The 19709-nt window shown below is 50.8% G+C and overlaps 9 protein-coding genes across 9 annotated transcripts; 6 read left to right on the forward strand and 3 right to left on the reverse strand.

The window, feature by feature from the left end:
* Positions 1–3032: 3032 nt before the first annotated feature.
* Positions 3033–5119, reverse strand: CI109_105546 (uncharacterized protein; the record flags this gene model as incomplete). Its single annotated transcript, XM_032003442.2, has 4 exons — positions 3033–3192; positions 3241–3348; positions 3782–3965; positions 4018–5119. 4 exons carry the CDS (start codon positions 5117–5119, stop codon positions 3033–3035), a joined length of 1554 nt encoding a protein of 517 aa, XP_031862300.2.
* A 199-nt stretch (positions 5120–5318) lies between these two features.
* On the forward strand, positions 5319–5675 carry CI109_105547 (uncharacterized protein; the record flags this gene model as incomplete). The annotated part of the gene is made up of 1 exon (XM_065967686.1): positions 5319–5675. The coding sequence occupies one exon, from the start codon at positions 5319–5321 to the stop codon at positions 5673–5675; it is 357 nt and encodes a 118-aa protein (XP_065823758.1).
* Positions 5676–5712: 37 nt separating this feature from the next.
* On the forward strand, positions 5713–6277 carry CI109_105548 (uncharacterized protein; the record flags this gene model as incomplete). Its single annotated transcript, XM_032003443.2, has 2 exons — positions 5713–5920; positions 5982–6277. 2 exons carry the CDS (start codon positions 5713–5715, stop codon positions 6275–6277), a joined length of 504 nt encoding a protein of 167 aa, XP_031862301.2.
* A 460-nt stretch (positions 6278–6737) lies between these two features.
* Positions 6738–8586, forward strand: CI109_105549 (uncharacterized protein; the record flags this gene model as incomplete). Its single annotated transcript, XM_065967687.1, has 5 exons — positions 6738–6845; positions 6893–7046; positions 7092–8015; positions 8066–8176; positions 8231–8586. The coding sequence occupies 5 exons, from the start codon at positions 6738–6740 to the stop codon at positions 8584–8586; spliced, it is 1653 nt and encodes a 550-aa protein (XP_065823759.1).
* A 300-nt stretch (positions 8587–8886) lies between these two features.
* CI109_105550 (uncharacterized protein) lies at positions 8887–9527 on the forward strand (the record flags this gene model as incomplete). The annotated part of the gene is made up of 3 exons (XM_065967688.1): positions 8887–8899; positions 9057–9351; positions 9395–9527. 3 exons carry the CDS (start codon positions 8887–8889, stop codon positions 9525–9527), a joined length of 441 nt encoding a protein of 146 aa, XP_065823760.1.
* A 124-nt stretch (positions 9528–9651) lies between these two features.
* Positions 9652–10643, forward strand: CI109_105551 (uncharacterized protein; the record flags this gene model as incomplete). Its single annotated transcript, XM_032003445.1, has 4 exons — positions 9652–9773; positions 9833–9914; positions 10003–10166; positions 10325–10643. 4 exons carry the CDS (start codon positions 9652–9654, stop codon positions 10641–10643), a joined length of 687 nt encoding a protein of 228 aa, XP_031862303.1.
* A 92-nt stretch (positions 10644–10735) lies between these two features.
* Positions 10736–14952, reverse strand: CI109_105552 (uncharacterized protein; the record flags this gene model as incomplete). The annotated part of the gene is made up of 25 exons (XM_065967689.1): positions 10736–10808; positions 10859–10986; positions 11040–11260; positions 11314–11698; positions 11756–11839; positions 11889–12054; positions 12105–12130; positions 12180–12272; positions 12320–12375; positions 12425–12464; positions 12515–12548; positions 12598–12693; positions 12746–12956; positions 13011–13077; positions 13131–13180; positions 13242–13437; positions 13483–13567; positions 13614–13663; positions 13706–13774; positions 13820–13955; positions 14005–14025; positions 14080–14129; positions 14184–14407; positions 14481–14642; positions 14913–14952. The coding sequence occupies 25 exons, from the start codon at positions 14950–14952 to the stop codon at positions 10736–10738; spliced, it is 2763 nt and encodes a 920-aa protein (XP_065823761.1).
* A 446-nt stretch (positions 14953–15398) lies between these two features.
* Positions 15399–17302, reverse strand: CI109_105553 (uncharacterized protein; the record flags this gene model as incomplete). The annotated part of the gene is made up of 6 exons (XM_032003447.2): positions 15399–16100; positions 16146–16353; positions 16399–16679; positions 16727–16821; positions 16868–17067; positions 17112–17302. The coding sequence occupies 6 exons, from the start codon at positions 17300–17302 to the stop codon at positions 15399–15401; spliced, it is 1677 nt and encodes a 558-aa protein (XP_031862305.2).
* A 189-nt stretch (positions 17303–17491) lies between these two features.
* CI109_105554 (uncharacterized protein) lies at positions 17492–19690 on the forward strand (the record flags this gene model as incomplete). The annotated part of the gene is made up of 8 exons (XM_065967690.1): positions 17492–17765; positions 17812–17939; positions 18003–18425; positions 18472–18546; positions 18589–18631; positions 18706–19175; positions 19258–19437; positions 19490–19690. 8 exons carry the CDS (start codon positions 17492–17494, stop codon positions 19688–19690), a joined length of 1794 nt encoding a protein of 597 aa, XP_065823762.1.
* Between the last annotated feature and the right edge of the window lie 19 nt (positions 19691–19709).

Consider the following 19709-nt stretch of genomic DNA (forward strand, 5'->3'; position numbering starts at 1 on the left):
AACTTACATGACATGCTGCTTGCCTGATAACTGTCACGGCTCTATGCGAAATTTCAGGACCTGGTCATACCACAAGACCAAAACACACTTCCACTCTGTAGCACTGTGTCATGCATGATCAAATCATGTTTCTACGCCATGGTATTGAGCGGACACAAAATACAAATCCACTGTGTATTTCTCAGGTGAAGGGGACCAAAAGACAGAACCTCAGCGAGTCTTTGTGCTCCTCACTCATGGAAGCTTGCTAGACATAGTATTGTGGTATATAAGGTGGCTCACTTTCATGCCAAGACGTCCGTGTGCTACAATAGTTAAGATGTTGTCTTCAACTCATTTTGACCCCGCATCATCCCAGTTGTTGCTCCTGCCAAGCGAGTTTTCTTGTTGTTGAACAATCCTCAACCTCTTTGCTCACCTGCGCAAGCTTGCCTCAAGCCTTCTTTGTCTATCCTGTTATGGTGTCTACCAGGCCTTCCCGGAACACATCGTAACACAACAAGCCAATGACTGAACTTCAACCTGACAAGGCCACATCATGAAGTGCCCATATGATTGCAGGTACAACTCAGTCTATTTACTGTTGATCCGAGACTGGTGAGGCGACCACAGAGATTATGGCTACAGTGTCACGTCTCGAAGAATCACCCGGGACTCATCACTAGACTACGGTTGTTCCCAATCAGTCAGCTCGCTGTGACCCTGGTCTGATGCTTGGTGATATCCATCCTCCCGAATGCCAATTGTGAAGGCCGTTGTCACAACCTAGTACGAATGGTGCGATCAACTGATGCTGAAGCGATAGGTGGTGTAGTATCCATCGGGTTGCTACCCATCTTAAAGCAACTCTCAACGCAAGAAATTGAAAGGCGATCCCCCTCTCAGACCAACATCAAGATGATGATGCAAATGCAAACCTCGCTCGAAACCTCTCGATAGCGGCTGATGATGATAACATCTTGGAGGACGATGCCCACGCTTTTCACATTACTAGTAATCAATTGCTAGTAGAGACGAGTTTATTTTGATCAACATATGGTCAACAACACTGCTAGTAAAATACTTGACAATATTTCTAGCAGTTCCATCAAGGACGTCAAAATCGGTGATGGAACGCGTCTGACAGTGACAGGAAAAGGATTGCCACACTTCCACGGCTTCTCTAAGAACGACAACGTCTGCATTGTCCCTTATCTCTGTGCTTGAGACTCTGCTTCCCTTCGGCTGGACCTTGCAACAAGATCAAGGCGATTCTTCGCAAGGACGACACCGCTATTTTTGAAACACTTAATGCATGTTCAGAGAAAGAAAAGAAGAGAAAGCAAAAGTTACAATTGAACTGAAGGCGAGATGTAGCGACATGGCAGCACGACACGCGTAGCTAGTGTCACGTAAGCGACTGATCATCTTGGTTCCGAAGGAGATTGACCAATGAGCAGAAAAAAGTGTGTGCATGACCAGAAAAGATAGTCAATAAAGGAAGAGCTGGGAAAGTATACAATGAAGGCAGTCAATAGGTATAGAAAATTGACACCTCATAATCAACACATAGTCTATGTATTCTGCAAGTGACGTTATGCAACATGCTCAACGACCCAATGTCAGGATGTGGTAGATACCAGACAGAAGCAAGGGAGATTGTAGATTACATGCTTGAGTATCTATTGATGATGGCTAGCTGTGAGCTATATAACTTTGTCTGACCACACAGTAGCATTTTTTTACAGATTAATAGGCATGAAATGATCAGATAAATACCGTTTCACGATAGGCTGTACCACTTAGCGCCGAGTCGGTCTATCACGAGACCATATCACTCGATTTGCAAGGGGAACACAGATCTCAGTACAAGAAGCTACTGACCCCATGTATACCTCTTAGCTATGACCTGCAAGAATCCCTGATATTCTGACTTTGGAGCACAAGGCCTCAATGGGTTTTTGTTGTTTGATCTTCATCTCATTGGACTAACAGTGAATTTCTGCTTTGGTCTTTCACAATGTTGGGGAATTGGATTGTCATTTAATTTTGCACTCCACATTACTGCACAATGGAAGTGTATTTCCAATTGTGCCAAGATACCCAAACGACTGGCCGGTACTAGTACAATGCTTGGTAGGGATAATTGTGAACCATAATTCAAGAAAAAGGAGTCGAGTAACATTTGTAAGACTGTTGGGGCTGACCAGGAGAATACTTCAATGGGTGATAGAAGGAAACTCGACAGAGGAACAAACATCCGTGCCGAACAAAAACTGTGTGCAGATTCTCTACTCCTGTAACAAGTATCAACACCCCTGTCAACAGCCAGTGCGTTTTACAAACTCGTCAGCAAACTCTATGCCTTTTATTCGCGGCCAAATAAGGTCGCTTGAGGAGACATAAGAAGTCGGGTCCTGAATGTGAGCGTTCCGACATAGACTCGTTAATTGGATCACAACACACCTGAATGGGTCATGGACAAGGCGAGATGTCAGGTTTAAGATCAGTCGTGTGACTGTTCGAGTGAGATCAATCGATGGTGCATAAGTGAGGAATCTGGTCACTGACGACGGTGAGCGTCCATACACTTGCCATACAATATACTTGTGCCACTCAATTGACTGGATGTCCTCGAACAACATTTCCAGAGACACGTCTCCGGAGCACGGTACACGCAAAGGTACAGCAAATTCTCTCCGCAAGCCATACAGGAACATGTGTCTATTAGAGACGTCTTTGGTGACGTGTGAATTGGCATATCTGCGTTGGTATGTGCTCGTTGCGGGATACGGCATAATCATTCGATGTAAGCGTAGTACAAGGCGGGAGTATAAGTACTGTTACCGCCCGGTGGTCGTGGACCAAAAGGGTGTGTGAGACAATCCAAGCACTGTACACGGGCTAGCCTAGGCGCCGACGCATTGCGAGGGGATCAGTATATGCCCACGCACAATTATGCAAAGAGTGTTCAGGGTATTACAGTGGTGTATGATACATGTAATATGGTATGTATAAACCGGACATGCAAGATGTAGCAAATCGCATGCTCTCTATGTGCCCCAAACCTCTAATCCCAAACACTCGAAGTGTACTGCCCGACCGGAAGAGCGAGAGCCCGTCTCACATAGCACGTCATTGTTATAGGCAGGACAGGTGGCAGAGGAGTTGTGCGTGAATGTCGAGTCGAGCAAAAGACCGTATGCACCGGCGCTGTAATGATGAGGCGTCAGACGGTTTTCGAACATTGTTACAACTTACCCTCCGCCGAACGAAATGAAGCCTGACTCGCATAGAGCAAAGTATTGATTCTGACCAGTCCACTTGAACGACTGTGTTTTCGAATCTGGTGTAAGCTTGTATAGAAAGCTGGGTAGTGCACAATTGCGTTGCGGTGTTGACGGCGATTGATAAAGCCGGTAGTGTTGCATACACGTGGGGCAATGGAACAGCAGCGCGACGCGCAGATTAGGCGATGCAATCGACGACACGACGACAGGTGGACGATGGACAGTATTCGATGTCGAGTGGAATGCAGTCGAAAGGAAACGAAGCACAACCGCGACGATTATCACGAAAGCGGTGCCGGTGTGTGAGTGAACAGGTCCAACAAGGGTATTCGAACAAGGTGCAGTGTAGGGAGACAGACGTAGAGCCACAATGATCGATGAGCGTAAGCCGCCACGAAAAACATAGTCGGTTACACACAAAGCAAGAGCGAAATGTTAACAAGGGGGTTAGGAGCAGAAAGGACAATGATCAGCTAGATCATCGATATCCCTTCGCACGATGTCGAGCTTACGATTCCCCGCTGCCATAGTAGGTGCCTTCTCGCTTGACGATGGCTTCATTCATGAACACCCCGAATCGGTTCCCCTGCCCATCGCGAACCACCAATACGTTTCCGGAATTGCGATGTGATTGGGCATATTTATCGACCAACCGATAAAGTGTCGACAAAGAGGCGCCGTGTTGGTCCAAAGAGACTACCTACTTGTCAGCGTGACAGTCGAATCAGAGCTTATTGTTACAACTCACACAAAAGGGTCCAAGTGTTCGCCAATCGTTGTCTAGGAGGTAGATGTAATCTCAGACTGTCGGCGTCTGATGGCTTCAGGACTTGATCTGTAATGTCGCGTCTGCCCACCAAGCTAATGTGACCCCAATCACCCTCTCCCACGGGACGTGCCTTGACAGTCACGTTTCGAGGATTGAAACCGGGAGCACCAGCTGGCGCTGAGTAGCTGCCAGCTATCTGCTCTGCAGATGCAAAAGGCGTGTCGTGGGTGACTTCGATAGGTATTGGTTCAGCAAGACCTGGTGATGCATGTCGCCCTTGTGGTTCATGGGAGGGCTGTTGAGGATTTGCAAAAGTCGAGTGATTCAGTGCGGATCGCCATTTGGAGGCAAGCCTGGTGGTTGTGACAATGGTGTCGAGGAGTTTGTGTGGTGGACTGTGAGACACCGAATGCTGTTGAGCGGTATCGGTCGAATCGTCGTGAGTCAAAGGCGGCAACGATGATAATGTGCTAGTCCTCGAAGTGGTACGTTGTACTCTTCTCATTTCCCCAACAGCGCTATCCCTTCCAGACTCGTGAGACGGATGGAAGATTATGTCACTTCCCGCACCGGTAACGAGTGGAGGAGAGCTTAGACCTGCTGCCATGTAGTTTGTTGACAAACGGCGGGGGGAGCGGATGGGGGGAACATAGTCAGGGGAGATATCGGTGGGTCGAGGAGGGAGGTTAACGTGGATCGGAGAGGAAGTCGGAGCGGGAGGTGGTTCATGAGTCGGTGCAGAGAAGAGATCTGGATGATGAAGCGGGCGGCTGTATGACTGATGTGAACGATCTTCCCATTCGTCTCCTCCTAAAAGATCCACATTCCTTGGAGGTGTAGGGTGACGTGAAGAGCTTGCCAGCGACGATGTGGCTGTGTCTTGGGGATCATCGAAGGACCCTAGTAGATCTGTGTCAGCTAAAGCAGGAGGAGCAGGGTATGGTGAACATCGTTGAGCCGGAGGTGCGGACGTGAAGGCCCCAAAGTCGTATGACGATGAAGAGGCGTGTGCTGGTGTGAACGGCTGTGCGGAGGAGGAAGAAGAGGAAGGTTGACTGTGCTGCTTGTCCGGCGACAGCATCATGAGAGTATTGTATGTATCATTCGTGTGTGTGTCCATCAGACAGACAAAGGGGAGAAATACATTAGACGTTGCAACGAGGCAGTTCGGATTGCATGTGTGTTGTCGTGTTGCTGAATCTCCTCCACTTTGCCGAACGTATTTCAATCCGCGTTCGCTGCTTTGCATGTCGACATTGCTTCATCCTGGTTCAGACACCATGCGAGTCAAGCGGCGCACGAAGAAGCAGCCTCTGGCAAAGAGCATATCCGCTCCTGCACCTGCCGCCGTATCTCATCGGCTCACCCAATCCACCATCGCATCGTATCACACACTCCTCAAAAGACAAGCGATTCTGAAACGTAAAATTCAGACAGCTTCAAGTACAGTCGAGTCCAGGCAGATCCAACAATCGCTAGATGACATTGATCACGAAATAGCAGAACTTGGCGGTCTAGAAGCATATCAAACGGCCAGCAAACTTGGACAGTCTCGTGAACGTGGAGGAGACACCTCAAAGGTACTCGTCAAATGGCTTGAGGAGATGAACATGAGCAATAATGGTCGATTAAAGTAAGTTTGTCGGTCGCCAAAAGTCGCTGATACCCCTTAGAATGCTAGAATTGGGAGCTTTGACTCCTAACAATTATGCGAGCTGCTCGACCTGGATAGACAACCATCCCATCGATCTACATTCCCAGCATCCTGACATTGTGGAACAAGACTTCTTTGACCGACCTTTGCCCGAATCAGAAGCAGAGGCATTCGATATCATTAGCTGCAGCCTGGTACTAAATTTTGTCAGCACGCCTCAAGATAGAGGTATGCTGGAAATGAGCCCTCGCGAAAGAGAAATGTCCACTGAAAGCTGCAATTCTCATAGGCAGAATGTTACGGCTTTTACACGAACATCTGAAGCCAAGAGGCGAATCGCTCTTATTCCTTGTCTTGCCTCTGCCATGCCTTGCCAACTCACGTTACATATCTATAGATTCTTGTGTGGAGCTCATGACAGTTGTTGGTTTCGAGCTTGTGAAGGAACAGTGGAAAGGCGGCGGCAAGGTTGGTTACTGGCTTTGGAGATGGAAACGTCCCGACGATCAAGGATCGGATCGTTGGAAGAGAAAAATCGTGGAGCAAGATGGGCCAAAGAGGAATAACTTTGCGATAGTGCTATAGAGCTTTTGTACGACGGCTTGTATAATCAGTGTAGATGGCCAGGATAATGTTGTATCATTAGCATATGCATGGCTCCGAAACACAGCGAGATTTGGAACTGAACCTCTCATCTGGATGATTTTTCGAGCGACAAATTGTCAACAAACAGTCTTGCAGGAACTACCTCCACTTGACCTGCCCGCACTGTCCATCCGGTATCTTGTTCGACCATGCTTCTTCTGATTTCATCGTCACTTTGGCATGACCAATCAACACCCGGGTCATGACAACTTGGGCACGATCTCGGAGCTCTCTGCAAGCTTCCGATCATGACGTTTCGGGAATCAAAACCACTCGTCAACAAGCAATATTGCTTCGACCTCCCATCCTCTTGTTCAGCATCTTCACCCTTGTCGCCTCTTGGTTCACGTACCAATGCTACCGGGAGGATGTGCGCGTGTCTGGGGCGTGGGGGTGTGAGATGAGCTGGATGATGCCCTCGTATCGACTCATGGATTGGCCGCACAAACCGTCAAAACGGTACGATCTGTATCTATACCGCGAGCAAGGATGGGATATAGGAGACACTGTGAGCGAACTCACCGAGTCTTAGACCTAATACTGATACATTATCAGGTTTCTGGACATCCTGTGATCTTTATACCGGGAAATGCAGGCTCATACCAGCAGGTCCGGTCGATCGCATCGTCTGCCTCGCACCAGTTTCACGGTGAACCAGGTGGTCAAGAGGAAGACATGGTTGACGCCAAGAAATTGGATTTCTTCACAGGTACGTTTGGGATCACAGAGAGGAAACTCATTGACCTTGTCCCAGTCGATTTGAACGAGGAGTTCTCTGCTTTCGATGCACGCACGTTGCGGGAACAGGCCAAGTTCATACAGGCGTGCATCACACGGGTAATTCAGGAGTATGACCATCTTGACACATCCGACCGGCCACAACAAGTCACCCTTCTCGCCCACTCCATGGGTGGGATTGTTGCTCGATTGGCTATCGACTACAGTACGACCAATCTCGTAGACGTCGTCTTTACCATGTCAACCCCACATCTCCTTCCGCCGTTGACGTTGGAATATGGCATGGACGACATCTATCGCACGATCAACGTCCCGCCGAAGTCGTCCAACCATCCATTGCTCTTTTCTCTTTGCGGCGGTATCTCCGACGAGCAGGTAGTCTCCGACAGCTGTGCCCTTTCCGCGAATGTAGTCAAGCCTGGCGATGGCTTCGCTGCGTTCACCACTGGGGTTCCTGGTGTCTGGACCGGGGTGGATCATCAAGCTATGGTCTGGTGTCATCAAATTCGCTGGCGAGTGGCAAGGATACTGCTTGATATGACGAAATCGGACGACAGAGGCACGAAACTGTTGGTTGCGGAGCGATGGCTTTTGGACAACCATGCATATTCACCGAAGCATCATGATCTCGGTTATCAACGGACTCTTCCCTTATCGAACCCAAACATGACTCTAATAGGTCAGCCTGGGTCCGCCGTCGATATGAGGATCAGGCAGTGCACGCAGAAAGGGGAATGTGTCGAGTTGTCAGCATCCCGTCGCGTACTGCCACGACCTACAAACCATGAAGCCCCTTTTCCTCTTCCGGGCGAGGGGATCAAACCTGACGAGGCGATGTTCGCTATCGATATTGCGACGACCAAGTCTTCAGACACCTTGTCAATAGAGACAGGCGCAAGCGATTGGCTAACGATCGGGGAAAGCAAGACATACGTAGTCGGTGGGAATACCTGGAGTGAGTCTGTGGCGTCAGACTTCGCTGACGAGCAGGACGACATGCAAACGATGCATTCGTTTCTCATGTAACGCTTGACTTTCCTAAATTTCAAACTGGGTCTTTGAGAGTGCAAAAAGTGGCAGCGAAGGTAGGAGACTGTAAAGGTACGTGATATGCGTTACCCAACTTAGATCCTATGATTGACCGGAGCGAGTCAGGTTCTCGTCCAATGCTCAGGTATGACACACGTTCGACGGATCAGCTGCGAGCCACCACCCACGAGTCGCGTTTCCACCCGATCAATTCGGATACAATTTATCTACACGCCCACTCGGCTGCCGCACCATTCTTGCCGGATGGTAGCAGCTCTCGAGGGCTGCGGTTGGAAATCTATCAAACATCCGATTGTGTCGTAAATCAGATCGAGGTATCGACCGATATCACTAAAATTCTGGCCAAGGCAGTATCTCGTTATCGTATGACGGTGATTGCGTGGCCTGTTGGTTGGGCTGCTATTGTGATCTTGTGGCAGATGACCACGTTCAGAGCGAGTGGTGGGTTCAATTTTGCATAGCGCGGCTGATTGAGCAATCAGGCCAATTCCCGTCTTTCGGCACTGCTCTGGAACAGGTGTCCAAGCAATGGATGCCCTACATAACCATCGGTATGGTTCTAGGAGCCCTAGCACAGTCCTTGCTCAGCCCAATTGCTGGGGCATATACGGGTTTACTTGGTACCACCCAAGTCGAGTATTTGCCCTTGGTGTTGTTCTTCTCCGGCTGGACATTCGGGTTGTTGTGTACTACATGGCTTGTCATCGATTCCATGGTCAGCGTATGCCGTGCTTCAGTCGCGACGTTGCGGAACTCAAAGGATGCAATACCAAGGTGAGCAGACATACTGAGAGGTATATACTGATGACCAGTCCTGTATCACCGAGTGAGGGAAAGCACGCGTTGAGGGTGGTAATACCTTCGACGCTCGTTTTCGCCCTCGTATATCTACTCGTTCCTCATCAGCTTGCCTTTGTCATTTGCTTTGCAGTTCTGTGGGCGTCTGTTGTCCTCACAAAGCCAGAGACCCTTCAAGTGGTGGGTACAGTCACCGTACAATCAGCGCTGACGTCCAAGGCTACATCCGCCAACTTGTCCTTCGCAGTGATCATGCTCACGCTCTTCATACTGCCCTTCAAAGCTACCGGCCTCCTTGTATGGGGACGCAGCCTGTGGACGAACTGGTCTCACCCATTTACGACGGATCATAATCTCTTCTACATCATACCATCGACTCTGGTCGTGGCACTGAGCAGCCAAGGGGCCGCTTTAAAGAAACGAGACCTGTAAGCCTGGTTGGGCATGGGTGCAAAGCTGACCCAGTGGTAGCATACTGCAAGGATGTCGGTACGCTCTGATCGTCCTCGCAGTCGTAGCGTTTACCCTTGGAAGTAGATGGACATGGTTACTACCTTCCTTGGTCAATGTGGTGTTGATTTTCATAGTCGGAATATTATGGTAGATTGTAGAAAATGATGACGCCACCAGTAGTTTAGACGCAGACAACAACAATAGCATTCGTCCACCTTACAATTCTCTTGTTCTCTGCACTGCCATACAAAACTCGTCTGATCACTCAAGACACCATGGATCCCGATGCAGCTCTCGCTGCTGCTACGAGTACGATCTCATCTCGATTCGAGTCGCAGACCTCCATCGACGAGGCCAAGGAGAATAAACTAAAAGAGTGGAAAGAAGCATATGCGAGGTGCGTCGTTTTGAATGGACACGGGTAGTCGGGGCTGACCAGACCTGTCTGCTTTCTAGGATTGGGCAAGAGCCACCACCAGAGGAACCCGACCAGGAATATGACCCTCGAACACTCTTTGAACGGCTTCAGTCACAAAAGGTAAGCCTGTTGCCCCCACCAATGCCTGGAACGGATTCATGACCATCGGCTTGATCTATACTGATTGTTGTCCACTCACGATCAATAGGACACCAAAAAGGAAGAATGGGACTCGAAGATGAAGCTGTCAAATCAGTGGCGAGGACTGGATTCCGAAGAACAACGGTTTCTAGCGGAAAAGGAGGCAGAGAAAAGAGCGGAACAACGTAAAGTGGAAGAAAGGGAAGCGGACGAGGTGAGAGAGTATAGAGAGTGAGTATGGGAAGTCATTCCAACTATTGAGTGTTTCCGATGCGACCATCTGGCTGTTTGGAAGTTGTCCTTGAGCTCTAAGTTGGGACAAGCACAAAGAGAATCAGTCACTCGAAGGAACGATTAAATTCTGACTTTGCCTTCCTTGAATCTTACAGGCGCCTAGCTGCGAAACACGCATCACAGGCCACTGTCGAAGCCCCTGCCATCGCGTCGTCATCATCGTCAGCTTCAAAGAAGGTCCCTCCAAAACCTGCTCGGAAAGATGTCAAATCGTTGATGAAGGGGATCGTCGTGAAGAAGAAACCAAAGGCGGTCACGACCTCAACTGTTACCAAAGCGACTTCAACGGGTACCTCTGTGGAACCCAAATCTGCAGGCTTGAAACGAGAAGCACCAGATAGCGCGGATGAAATTGCGGAAGAGAAACGACTTAAAGTTGGGAAAGAGGAAACGTCGCCAATGCCATCGACATGACACCCTTGCATCACGACCGTTTGCATTCAATTTTGTACAGACTTTTGATGAACTCTTATTCTCCCTTGCCACGCCTCGACATTCACCATTGCTTAGACTAGAGGCTTCTCTGGCACCTCACAAGGCTCAACGCTCCAGATACCGTCAGCGTAATCTTGAACGGACCTGTAATGACGGGTCAGCCAGTGGCAACTTCTTGAACAGGAAAGACTCGCCTGTCACTGCTGAAATCGCCCATGTTGAAGGCAGTAATAATCGACTTCTTGGTCCATTCTGTCCTGTCTGCGAAACACTCATCCATGAGTTTCTCCGCGGAGAGGTACGAACCAAAGTCGTTGGAAACCTGATTGGAGCACCGTCAGCGACCCTCCTTATACTGCTGGCTCGCTTACTCACAAGGTAGTAGTCATGCTCGTACACAGTCTTGAGCAAGGGTTCGTAAATTCCACCATCGCCGAATGTTCCGCTCTCGATTGCCCTGAAGACATCCTGGAGCTCTGACGATCGCTGTTCGAGCGGGGTAGGCTGGTATGAGTTACTGAAACGGACGCCCTCCACCTGCTCGGTGAGATGACCGAACAGGAAGGATTGATCCTCGCCAGCGTCCTCGGCGATCTCTACAGTAGCCATAAGTCGTTATCCCCTATACAATGGAGCATGCGGTACTCACCAACGTTCGCACCGTCAACAGTTCCTAGCAACAAGGCACCGTTCAAGGCAAGCTTCATGTTACTGGTACCCGAAGCTTCTGTACCAGCAGTACTGATTTGCACACTGACATCTGACGCGGGGACCAAAACCTCGGCAATGGACACGCTGTAATCAGGAATGAAGACGACCTTCAAGATGTCGCCCACATCGGGATCGTTGTTGACAACTTTGGCGACATTGTTGATGAGTCGGATGACGAGCTTGGCAATGTAGTATCCGGGCGCAGCCTTTCCAGCAAAGATGGCGGTATGCTTGGTGATCTTCTTTCGCTCCTCAGGAGAAGCCTGCTTGATACGGAGATATCGGTAGATGACACCGAAGAGGTTCAACGTCTGTCTCTTGTACTGCAGGGTTGTTGTCAGTCAGCTGATGTCTGGCCTATATCAAATCATTTGACTGACCTCGTGAAGTCGTTTGATCTGTGTCATAAAGACACTTTCGATGTTGAGCTGGATACCAAGCTCGGCTTCAATGAGATCCGCCAACTGTACACATGCTGTCAGCGAGATTCTGAGTACAAAGTAATGCACTCACACGACGCTTGTTCTCCATCTTGATCGCCACGAATGCCTTTCTGAACTCCTCGTTCTCGGCCATGGGTAAGAGGGTTTTGAGGGTCTTGAGATGGGTGAGCCAATGGTCGTTACCCAGGGTGTGTGTGATGAGAGCAGCGAATTGGGGGTTGCACTGTAGGAGCCATCTATGGAGGAGCGTCAGTGAGACATTAGCTGTCTTTGTAAAGCCACATACCGACGAGGAGTGATACCGTTGGTGACCTGCGCAGATTCGTTAGCTTGACCAGGCAAAGGACTTTATGTGGCTCACATTGGTGAAGGAGTCCCTTCCCTTGAACTCCACAAAGTCTTTGAAGATGGTTGCTTGGAGAAGCTGGCTGTGGAGCTCGGCGACACCGTTGATCTAGGAAGACGTTAGCGCGGACCATTAGTGTTTCCCAGATGACCTACCTTGAAAGACGCAACGATGGCGAGATATGCCATTCGAACGTATTTGGGAGTTCCCTCTGGTGGTCTTGTCAGTATCGAGACTCGGATCCGCAATACACTACTTACCCTCAATGATACTCATCCTCCTGATACGCTCCATATCGCCCTGATACAGTCACGTCAGTAAGGAGGTATAGCTGGACAAGATATGCTTACAGGCCATCGCTTGGCGATAGCGCCAAGGAAGTCACTAGGTCGAATGATTAGTTTACACGCAACATCCAAGCAATAAGACGCACTAGTTAATCCTGTAGATGATCTGCAAGTGACGAGGCAACAAGCTCTCGAAGAGGTCCACCTGCCATCGCTCGAGAGCTTCGGGCAAGACGGTGTGACTGTCCGGAACTGTTAGTCAAGTCGGCGTATAATCTGCTGGATGAGGCTCACTTGGTGTATGCAAAGACCTTTGTGGTGATCGACCAGGCCGTGTTGTAGTCAATCTCCTCTTCGTCCATAAGGATTCTCATCAATTCGGGAATGGCGAGGGTAGGGTGTGTATCGTTCATCTGGATACAGACGTAGTCGGGAAGCTCGGTCCACGGCAAGTCGAGCTTGGTGAAACGCCTCAAAATGTCTTGAAGCGATGCGCTGACCCAAACTAAGGAGGAGGTGAGCCTTGGCCTGAAGCAAGTTCACGCGAAGCGGTACCCACGGTACTGCTGCATGATTCGAAGCTTCTTGCCCGCGTACATGTTATCGTTGGGATACAGGACTCGAGTCTGCGAAGGACTTTTCGTCAGGACTGTCACATTCCTCGTATAGTGGCACTCACAATGTTCTCCACTTCGCTACTGGCAGCAACACTCGCCTCGTAGTTACCGGCTATACAGTCAGCGTCGCCACACATTCCTCAACCCACCATTGAACGAGTTCAAATCGAAACCTTGGACGGGCTTGGCAGTCCACAATCTGATGTTTGCACAGTTCTTTGTGTTGTAGCCGGGAATGGGCGTGTCATAAGCCACGGCGAGACATTCCATGCCACCGGACCAAAGAGCTTTGTCCGAGTTGGGGACGCTTTCAACTCGGCCGTAGAATCGAATGGGATAGGAAACATCAAGACGCCCAATCTCCCAAGGCTGTGTAACGATAATCAGCTTCGACGACGAAGTACACTGACTCACGTTCTCTCGGTCAAGCCATGGGTCAGGGGCCTCAAGCTGCTCTCCTGTGCTGGAGATGAGTTGCTTGAAGATACCGTAGTTGTACCTGGATGGTCGTCAGCGACATGTCGACCGTGTAGGAGATTGCATACCTGAGACCGTATCCCCAGCCGGGCAGGTTGAGGGTCGCCATACTGTCAATCTGGGGTGGTTGTCAGCTCCGGGCTTCTACGTTGTTACTCACGTAGCATGCCGCAAGACGACCGAGACCTCCGTTTCCAAGACCGGCGTCTCGCTCTTCGTTTAACAAGTCCTCGAAGTTCTATCTGTCAGCGATGGCCTTTGCTGAGCGACTCACGAAGCCAAGCTTTGTTGTCGCATCCTCGTAGGTGTTCCTCATGCCAAGGTTGAGCACGGCGTTGTCAAGCGACCTTCCGATGAGCCACTCGATGGAGAGGTAGTAGATACGCTTGGGTGCCTTGGCGGTGTGGTAGCTGTTATTCGCATTAGCGTGGGCTTAGGTTGATGAAGTCAAAATCATACATGGCGGTTTCATTCCATCGCCTGAAAAGCACATCAGTGAACAGCACGTGAGGCGATGTTTCTCGTCGCACTCACTCAAGCAACTGGTCCCTAACGGACAACGCGGTGGCTTGGTACGCGGCGAGCTGGCCGTGAAGAAGGGGTTAGCCAGTTTCGCCATTGAGAGGCACATCACCCACCGTATCCATGTTTCCAGCCTGTCTAGCCAAACTGGTGGTGACATGCCTCACGACAGTGTTGGCGACATCCTGAGGGTTCTCCTTGTCAATGTCCAGGGATTTGAGTGCGGTCTTCCAAGTCGTCTCGTCGCCGATAGGCCACTCGTTTTCCATGGAGACGATACCCTTCTGCGCAGGGAAGTAGGATCCGGTAAGGGATCGCTTGTGACCGGGTCGCTCCTTGCCTGCGTGCGTTGATGTTAGCTGGATGGACGTCGAGGGTTGGAACAGCTGATCGATCATGTGTGACAGACTTACGGGGGGTGACGACTGGGATACCGATCTGACTAGTGTCTACATGTTTGAGTGACAGAGGGTTCCCCGCCGACATGGAAGACCGGCGGGAAAGCGCTGGCTGGTGAAGAGAAGGTGTTCGGGAGCCATGGGAGCCGGCCGAATGCTCAGAAGTGGGTGAGGCGACTGGTGAGATCAGATGTCAGCGATTGTGCTAATAGTGGGTGCGAAGCTGTGGTCTCCGCCGTGGGAACAGTCACTTCGCACAAATGACAGAGATTGGCGCAGGTTGACGGCAACATGATACAAGCTGACGAGCTCCAAGCACAGGTCGCTGGAGCACTGGACTCTTGAATTTCCTGATCATGCCCAGAGGCTGAACGCATCACAGCTTGGACACGATTCCACTAGGAAGCTATAGGCGCCGGACCACGAATTCAACGGGAGGGTACTCACTTGGCAACTTGTCGAGGTTCTCCTTGGTGAGATTACTCATCTTGATTGCTTGTTGTGTTTGCGGGTGCAACCAAGCAGAGTATGATGGAGAGAAGAGAAGAGAAGAGACGAGAGGAGTGGATTGATGTGTACAGGAATGCCCAGGGATCGTGGCTTAGCATGGGAACGTGTATGGCGTGTGATTGTACCGGCGGCCAGTCAGGACCGGTCACTTCCGCTGATAGCAGTTCTAGCTTTAATCAGGGTAATCTGTAGACCCCCATGGCGCCCGTCGTGTCGTCCTCCTCTATACGCCTACGACTCATCAATCGGCATGTAACAAGCCAGCCATTCAGACAGCCTCGTCGGTGATCTATGCATACCATGTCACGGTTCCTTTTGGGTTGCACACATTTAGCGGGTTGATTCACAGGTTTAGCCTTTACCCCTTTTGTGGGGGATCTACCATCACGTAAAGGTATGCTTAATGCCCCGACCACTAATCCCCTAGACCACATCTCTTAGACTTCTGGAAACAAAACCGATTAATCTCGCCCATCCATCCCCAAATCTCCCGCTCTCCTTCCCGACCCATCCCCGTATGACCATACCCCACCATCTTCCCCATTTTGCCTCGGGACCACCTGCTTTGACCCCGTATACCGCCATGCCTACTCCTAGGATAACAACACCGAGAGCGAGGATGGTACTGAGCTTTTGTTTCGGTAGTCTCAGGAATAGTCGTCTGCGTGTGGGTCGCAGAGATAACGGTGTCTCATCCTCGTCTTCGTCATCCAGCATCCCAGCTCCAGGCTGCACGACCCCCACGTCGATCAATGCCAAGGCGTCTTGAGACGACCAGTGAACGTTGCTCATCTCGATGTCGTAGCTGCAGACCACACTTCCTTCTCCCAGTATCTCTTTGCCCTTGATCACCTCTCCGCCCCAAGGATATCGTTCCATAAGTGAATCTGTAAGCTTGAACAGCTCACTCAACTTGATCGGGTCGTAGGGGTTTGCATCCTCTTCGACGAAGCTGTCCGCTTGGCAAGTAGTACCAGTTGCAGGTGGATTGGGTGATATTGGCGTGTCGTTATACAAAGGGGGTAGACGGACAAATAACGGGTGGAGAAGGGACGGATCTTCGTGATACTCGGAGCCAAGGTCCTTGGCCATTTGGGACATTTGAGGTTTCTTCGCTATCAGTATCTGTAGCTTTGTCAGCTAGCGGACGATGACCCACACTCCACTCACAGCAGCGGCGAGATATACTGCAGAGATAGGATTTCGCGCTAGCAAAAAGTCGAACATCCGCTGTATCGGTTGAAGACTGTCGCAATCATGAGAGAAGAGGGTGAGAACCCAGGAGAGGGCGAAAAACGGCAGTGTTGGGACAGGAGATATTTGCGCCGAGAAGCGAGAAAGCTCTGGGTCTGCTGCTCGGAGGATACGTTTTAGGATACTACGTGATGTTGTCAGCTCAAGACGTTTGGAAAAGGCTACTCACCGGAGTAAGCCCATCATGCCTTCCATCCCCGAACCCATGGCATCTCGAACTCTATGCAAGCTGACGATTGCTGCGCATTTACGCAGCTCCTGCCATTCGGGAGTATCTCGCCCATCGTAGGGGAGCGGATCGTTGGATATCTTTTCATTGTCCACAACGCTTTCCGTCTCTGTCTCATCGTTGTTCGGGGGTTTGCCTTGTGAGGTCGAGGGTGTCGATACCGCTTGAAGTTTGGGTGGTATGAAAGTTAAGTAGAGCACGGAGAGGATGTCGTGGTAGCCCTGTTGTTTCCCTTTTAGCGCATAATCAATGTACGGTATCAACTCACCTGAAAGTAGCTCAAAGCAGGGTACTTGCGAAGAACGCCAACGATCAAGTCCTGGAGATCGTTCTGTAGGTCGACTTTGCTCTGTAGTGGGATACCTAGAGAGAACTTGATCAACAGAATGCCTTGGTCATAGGTCCGTACCTTTGGGGTAAGTGACAAAAGACCGATTGGTATCTAGTTTGACCTGAGTCTCGTCCTTGTGCGATGGGTACTTTGATGACACAGATGACACAGCCGGACCGCTTGCGGTTTCTTTAGATTCTGATTTACTATCGGACTGACTATTGTCTGGATGCGTCGGCGCTTCCTCGTCCAGTCGATGTGTTTTCAGCAAGACCGGCCTGTTGCGAGTCAGCGTGATGGGGTCAGATGGGAAGATGCTTACCAGACTCTCTTTCTGATTTCATCCCCGCCGAAACCTCCAGGTAAAGCAGAGAGCTTTCTCAGCGTGGGTATGTCTCCCTCTACAATCGCTTGATTCGTCCATTTCTCCCTGATAACCGCCCAGTCCTCTGCATGCAACGTCGCTACATGACCTTTGGGGTCATTCGCCATCCTATGGGATAGTCTGGACATTAGACATTGCTCGAGTGATGTTGACAATGCGTGAAGAAGAGCAACAGTGATTATGACATTTCAAGTGGTGACGTGACAAAACGTGGCTTCATAGCCGAATCCCGAGACGATCAAGTCAATGCGATCAGTGTCTTTCATCTCTTTCATCTCTTGTACATTTACAGACCTGATAACGATACGCCCGACGCCATGTTCAACGCCCCCAGACGTATGGGTGGAGCATCCCTCGCGCAATCCTCCTTGCTCAACAGCACATCCAGCTCGCCTTATGCCGATCCTCTCGCTTCGTCAGCTCCCCTTCCTGGCGGCCCTAGCAGTTTTGGCGATTTAGATCCATGGAGTGCGGCTCCGAGTCCTGCGAGAAGTGAGACCCCACGGAGGGATAGTGCTGGGGAGGAGATTGTTCCGGGGATAGGCGGCACGGGCCTAGGTGGTGGAAAGGAAGGATTGAACGAGTTGATCAGTGAGTGATCTGAGCAGGTTGACGGTGGCTGATAGCCGGTGGACAGATGATCCTCCTGCTCTATACGTATCGCTCTTAGATCAGCTCGATCCTAGCAGTATCGGTGAAGTCTCTCTGTCCTCTGTTCATCGATTGCTCGCTACGTCCAAGCTACCCGCCATCACGGTGGAAAAGGTGCGTGGTTTGGCGTTACTCAGAGCTAATCCCTCTTAGATTCTCAACCTCACTTCTCGAGAGGGGTCGTCTCTGGCCAGACAGGAATTCTTTTGCGCTCTCGCTCTCGTTGCTCTTGCTCAATCATCACCTTCATCAGACCCGGACATATCGATAGAGCAATTATCAGCGGCGTTGCCCAGCCTTCCACTGCCGGACTTGAAGGTGGCCTCTGGATCATCCAATAGCGACACTCTCAGCGCGCCGCCGGCTCCTTCCCGAGGCTATAGCGAGTCGCCTTCGACAGGATTCGACGCTTGGGACACCGCGCCTCGGCAAAATGGAGGAAATGAGTTTGGGAAGGACACGCAGGGGAGCGCGGCGGAGGGTGACGTAGTGGAGGATAGAAGCCAGGCGGGGTACTGGAAGAAGCTGGAGACGGTGGAGGTGTCTCTGATCACTGAAAGGGAGGGTTGGTTCCTGCAAAAATACCGAGTCGAGTCGGATGTGAGCGTTTAGTCTGTCCCCTCGGTGCCAAGCTGATCAGCCTCAGAAACGATCCGCTGGACCTGTGTCAAGAAGATACTCGGACTTTGTTTGGTTGTTGGATACGTTGATCAAACGATACGTGAGTGCGTGTCACGCGACGACACTGATCACTCGTACACAGCCCTTTCGACTCTTGCCAGCGCTTCCCCCAAAACGTATAGGACGTAAGTCTCCGCATGCAAAGCGCGATCTGACCCCCTCGCAGCCGACGCATCGTTCCTTGAGACCCGACGGAAAGGCCTTCGGCGGTTTATCAACTTTGTCGTGAACCATCCGGTCATGAAAGACGACGGCGCATTGAACGTCTTCCTCACCGAGCCTTCCTTTGAGTCTTGGCGAAAGCGGACCAAGGTGTCTACAGACGAAGAATCGCTTTCGAAGAAGCTAAACCATGCGCAAGAGATGGCCATTCCGGCAGATCTCGAGGAGAAGCTGGGCGTGTTGAGAGATCACCTCCCGGCGATGCTTGGGTCGTACCAGAAACTGGTAGTTCTAGCGGAACGGGGTTTAGGCAGACTTCAAGCGCAAGCAGGGGATGCTAGCCGGATGGCTTTGAGTGTGCAGAGTGTTGGGGAGGAGATGAGAGGGTGTTGTCATCGTAGTGTGGCAGGAGCGACAGGTGGCTGTACGCTGTGCGAAGGTGTGGGAAGAGGACTGGGCGAAGTGGGTGAGGCGTGGACCCGAGTAGCCGAGGAGAGTGAGAAGAGGGTGAGTGCGTGGGTGGTCGTATCTGGCTGACTGGTAGGCTGCGACGATTTTGACAACCCATATCGAATCGCTCAAAGCGCAGCGCGATCTGTACCTCTCCTTCCGAGACTTGTTCGTGAGACATGACAAATTTTCGAAAGACTCGGTCGATGCACTGCGGAAGAAGGTGGAGACGAGACAGAAGAAAGTGGAAAGTTTGAAAGCGGCACAGAAGGCTGGCTGGGAGGTTGAGGTGGACAAGTTGGTTGCGGGTGAGTGCGGTGTTAGTAGCAATTCGCTGACACGGGTTAGCTACCGACCAGGACAACTCGCAGATCAGCACTCTTCTCGCACGAAGGGTGTTTATTAGAGCGTGTATGTGGCACGAATTGTCTGTTGTGCATCACTCCCGACAAGCGGCTCAGGCGACATTGGGTTGGAGACAGTTTGCGCGAGATCAGAATGTGGGGGTTAAGGCTATTGGGGGTGTGTGGGAGGGTCTGGAAGAGAGGTTGAAGAGCATGCCGGTGGAGTGATTGCTGTGTATATATTAGG

The sequence above is a fragment of the Kwoniella shandongensis genome, chromosome 10, assembly GCF_008629635.2.
Source record: "Kwoniella shandongensis chromosome 10, complete sequence".
Classification (NCBI taxonomy): Eukaryota; Fungi; Basidiomycota; class Tremellomycetes; order Tremellales; family Cryptococcaceae; genus Kwoniella; species Kwoniella shandongensis.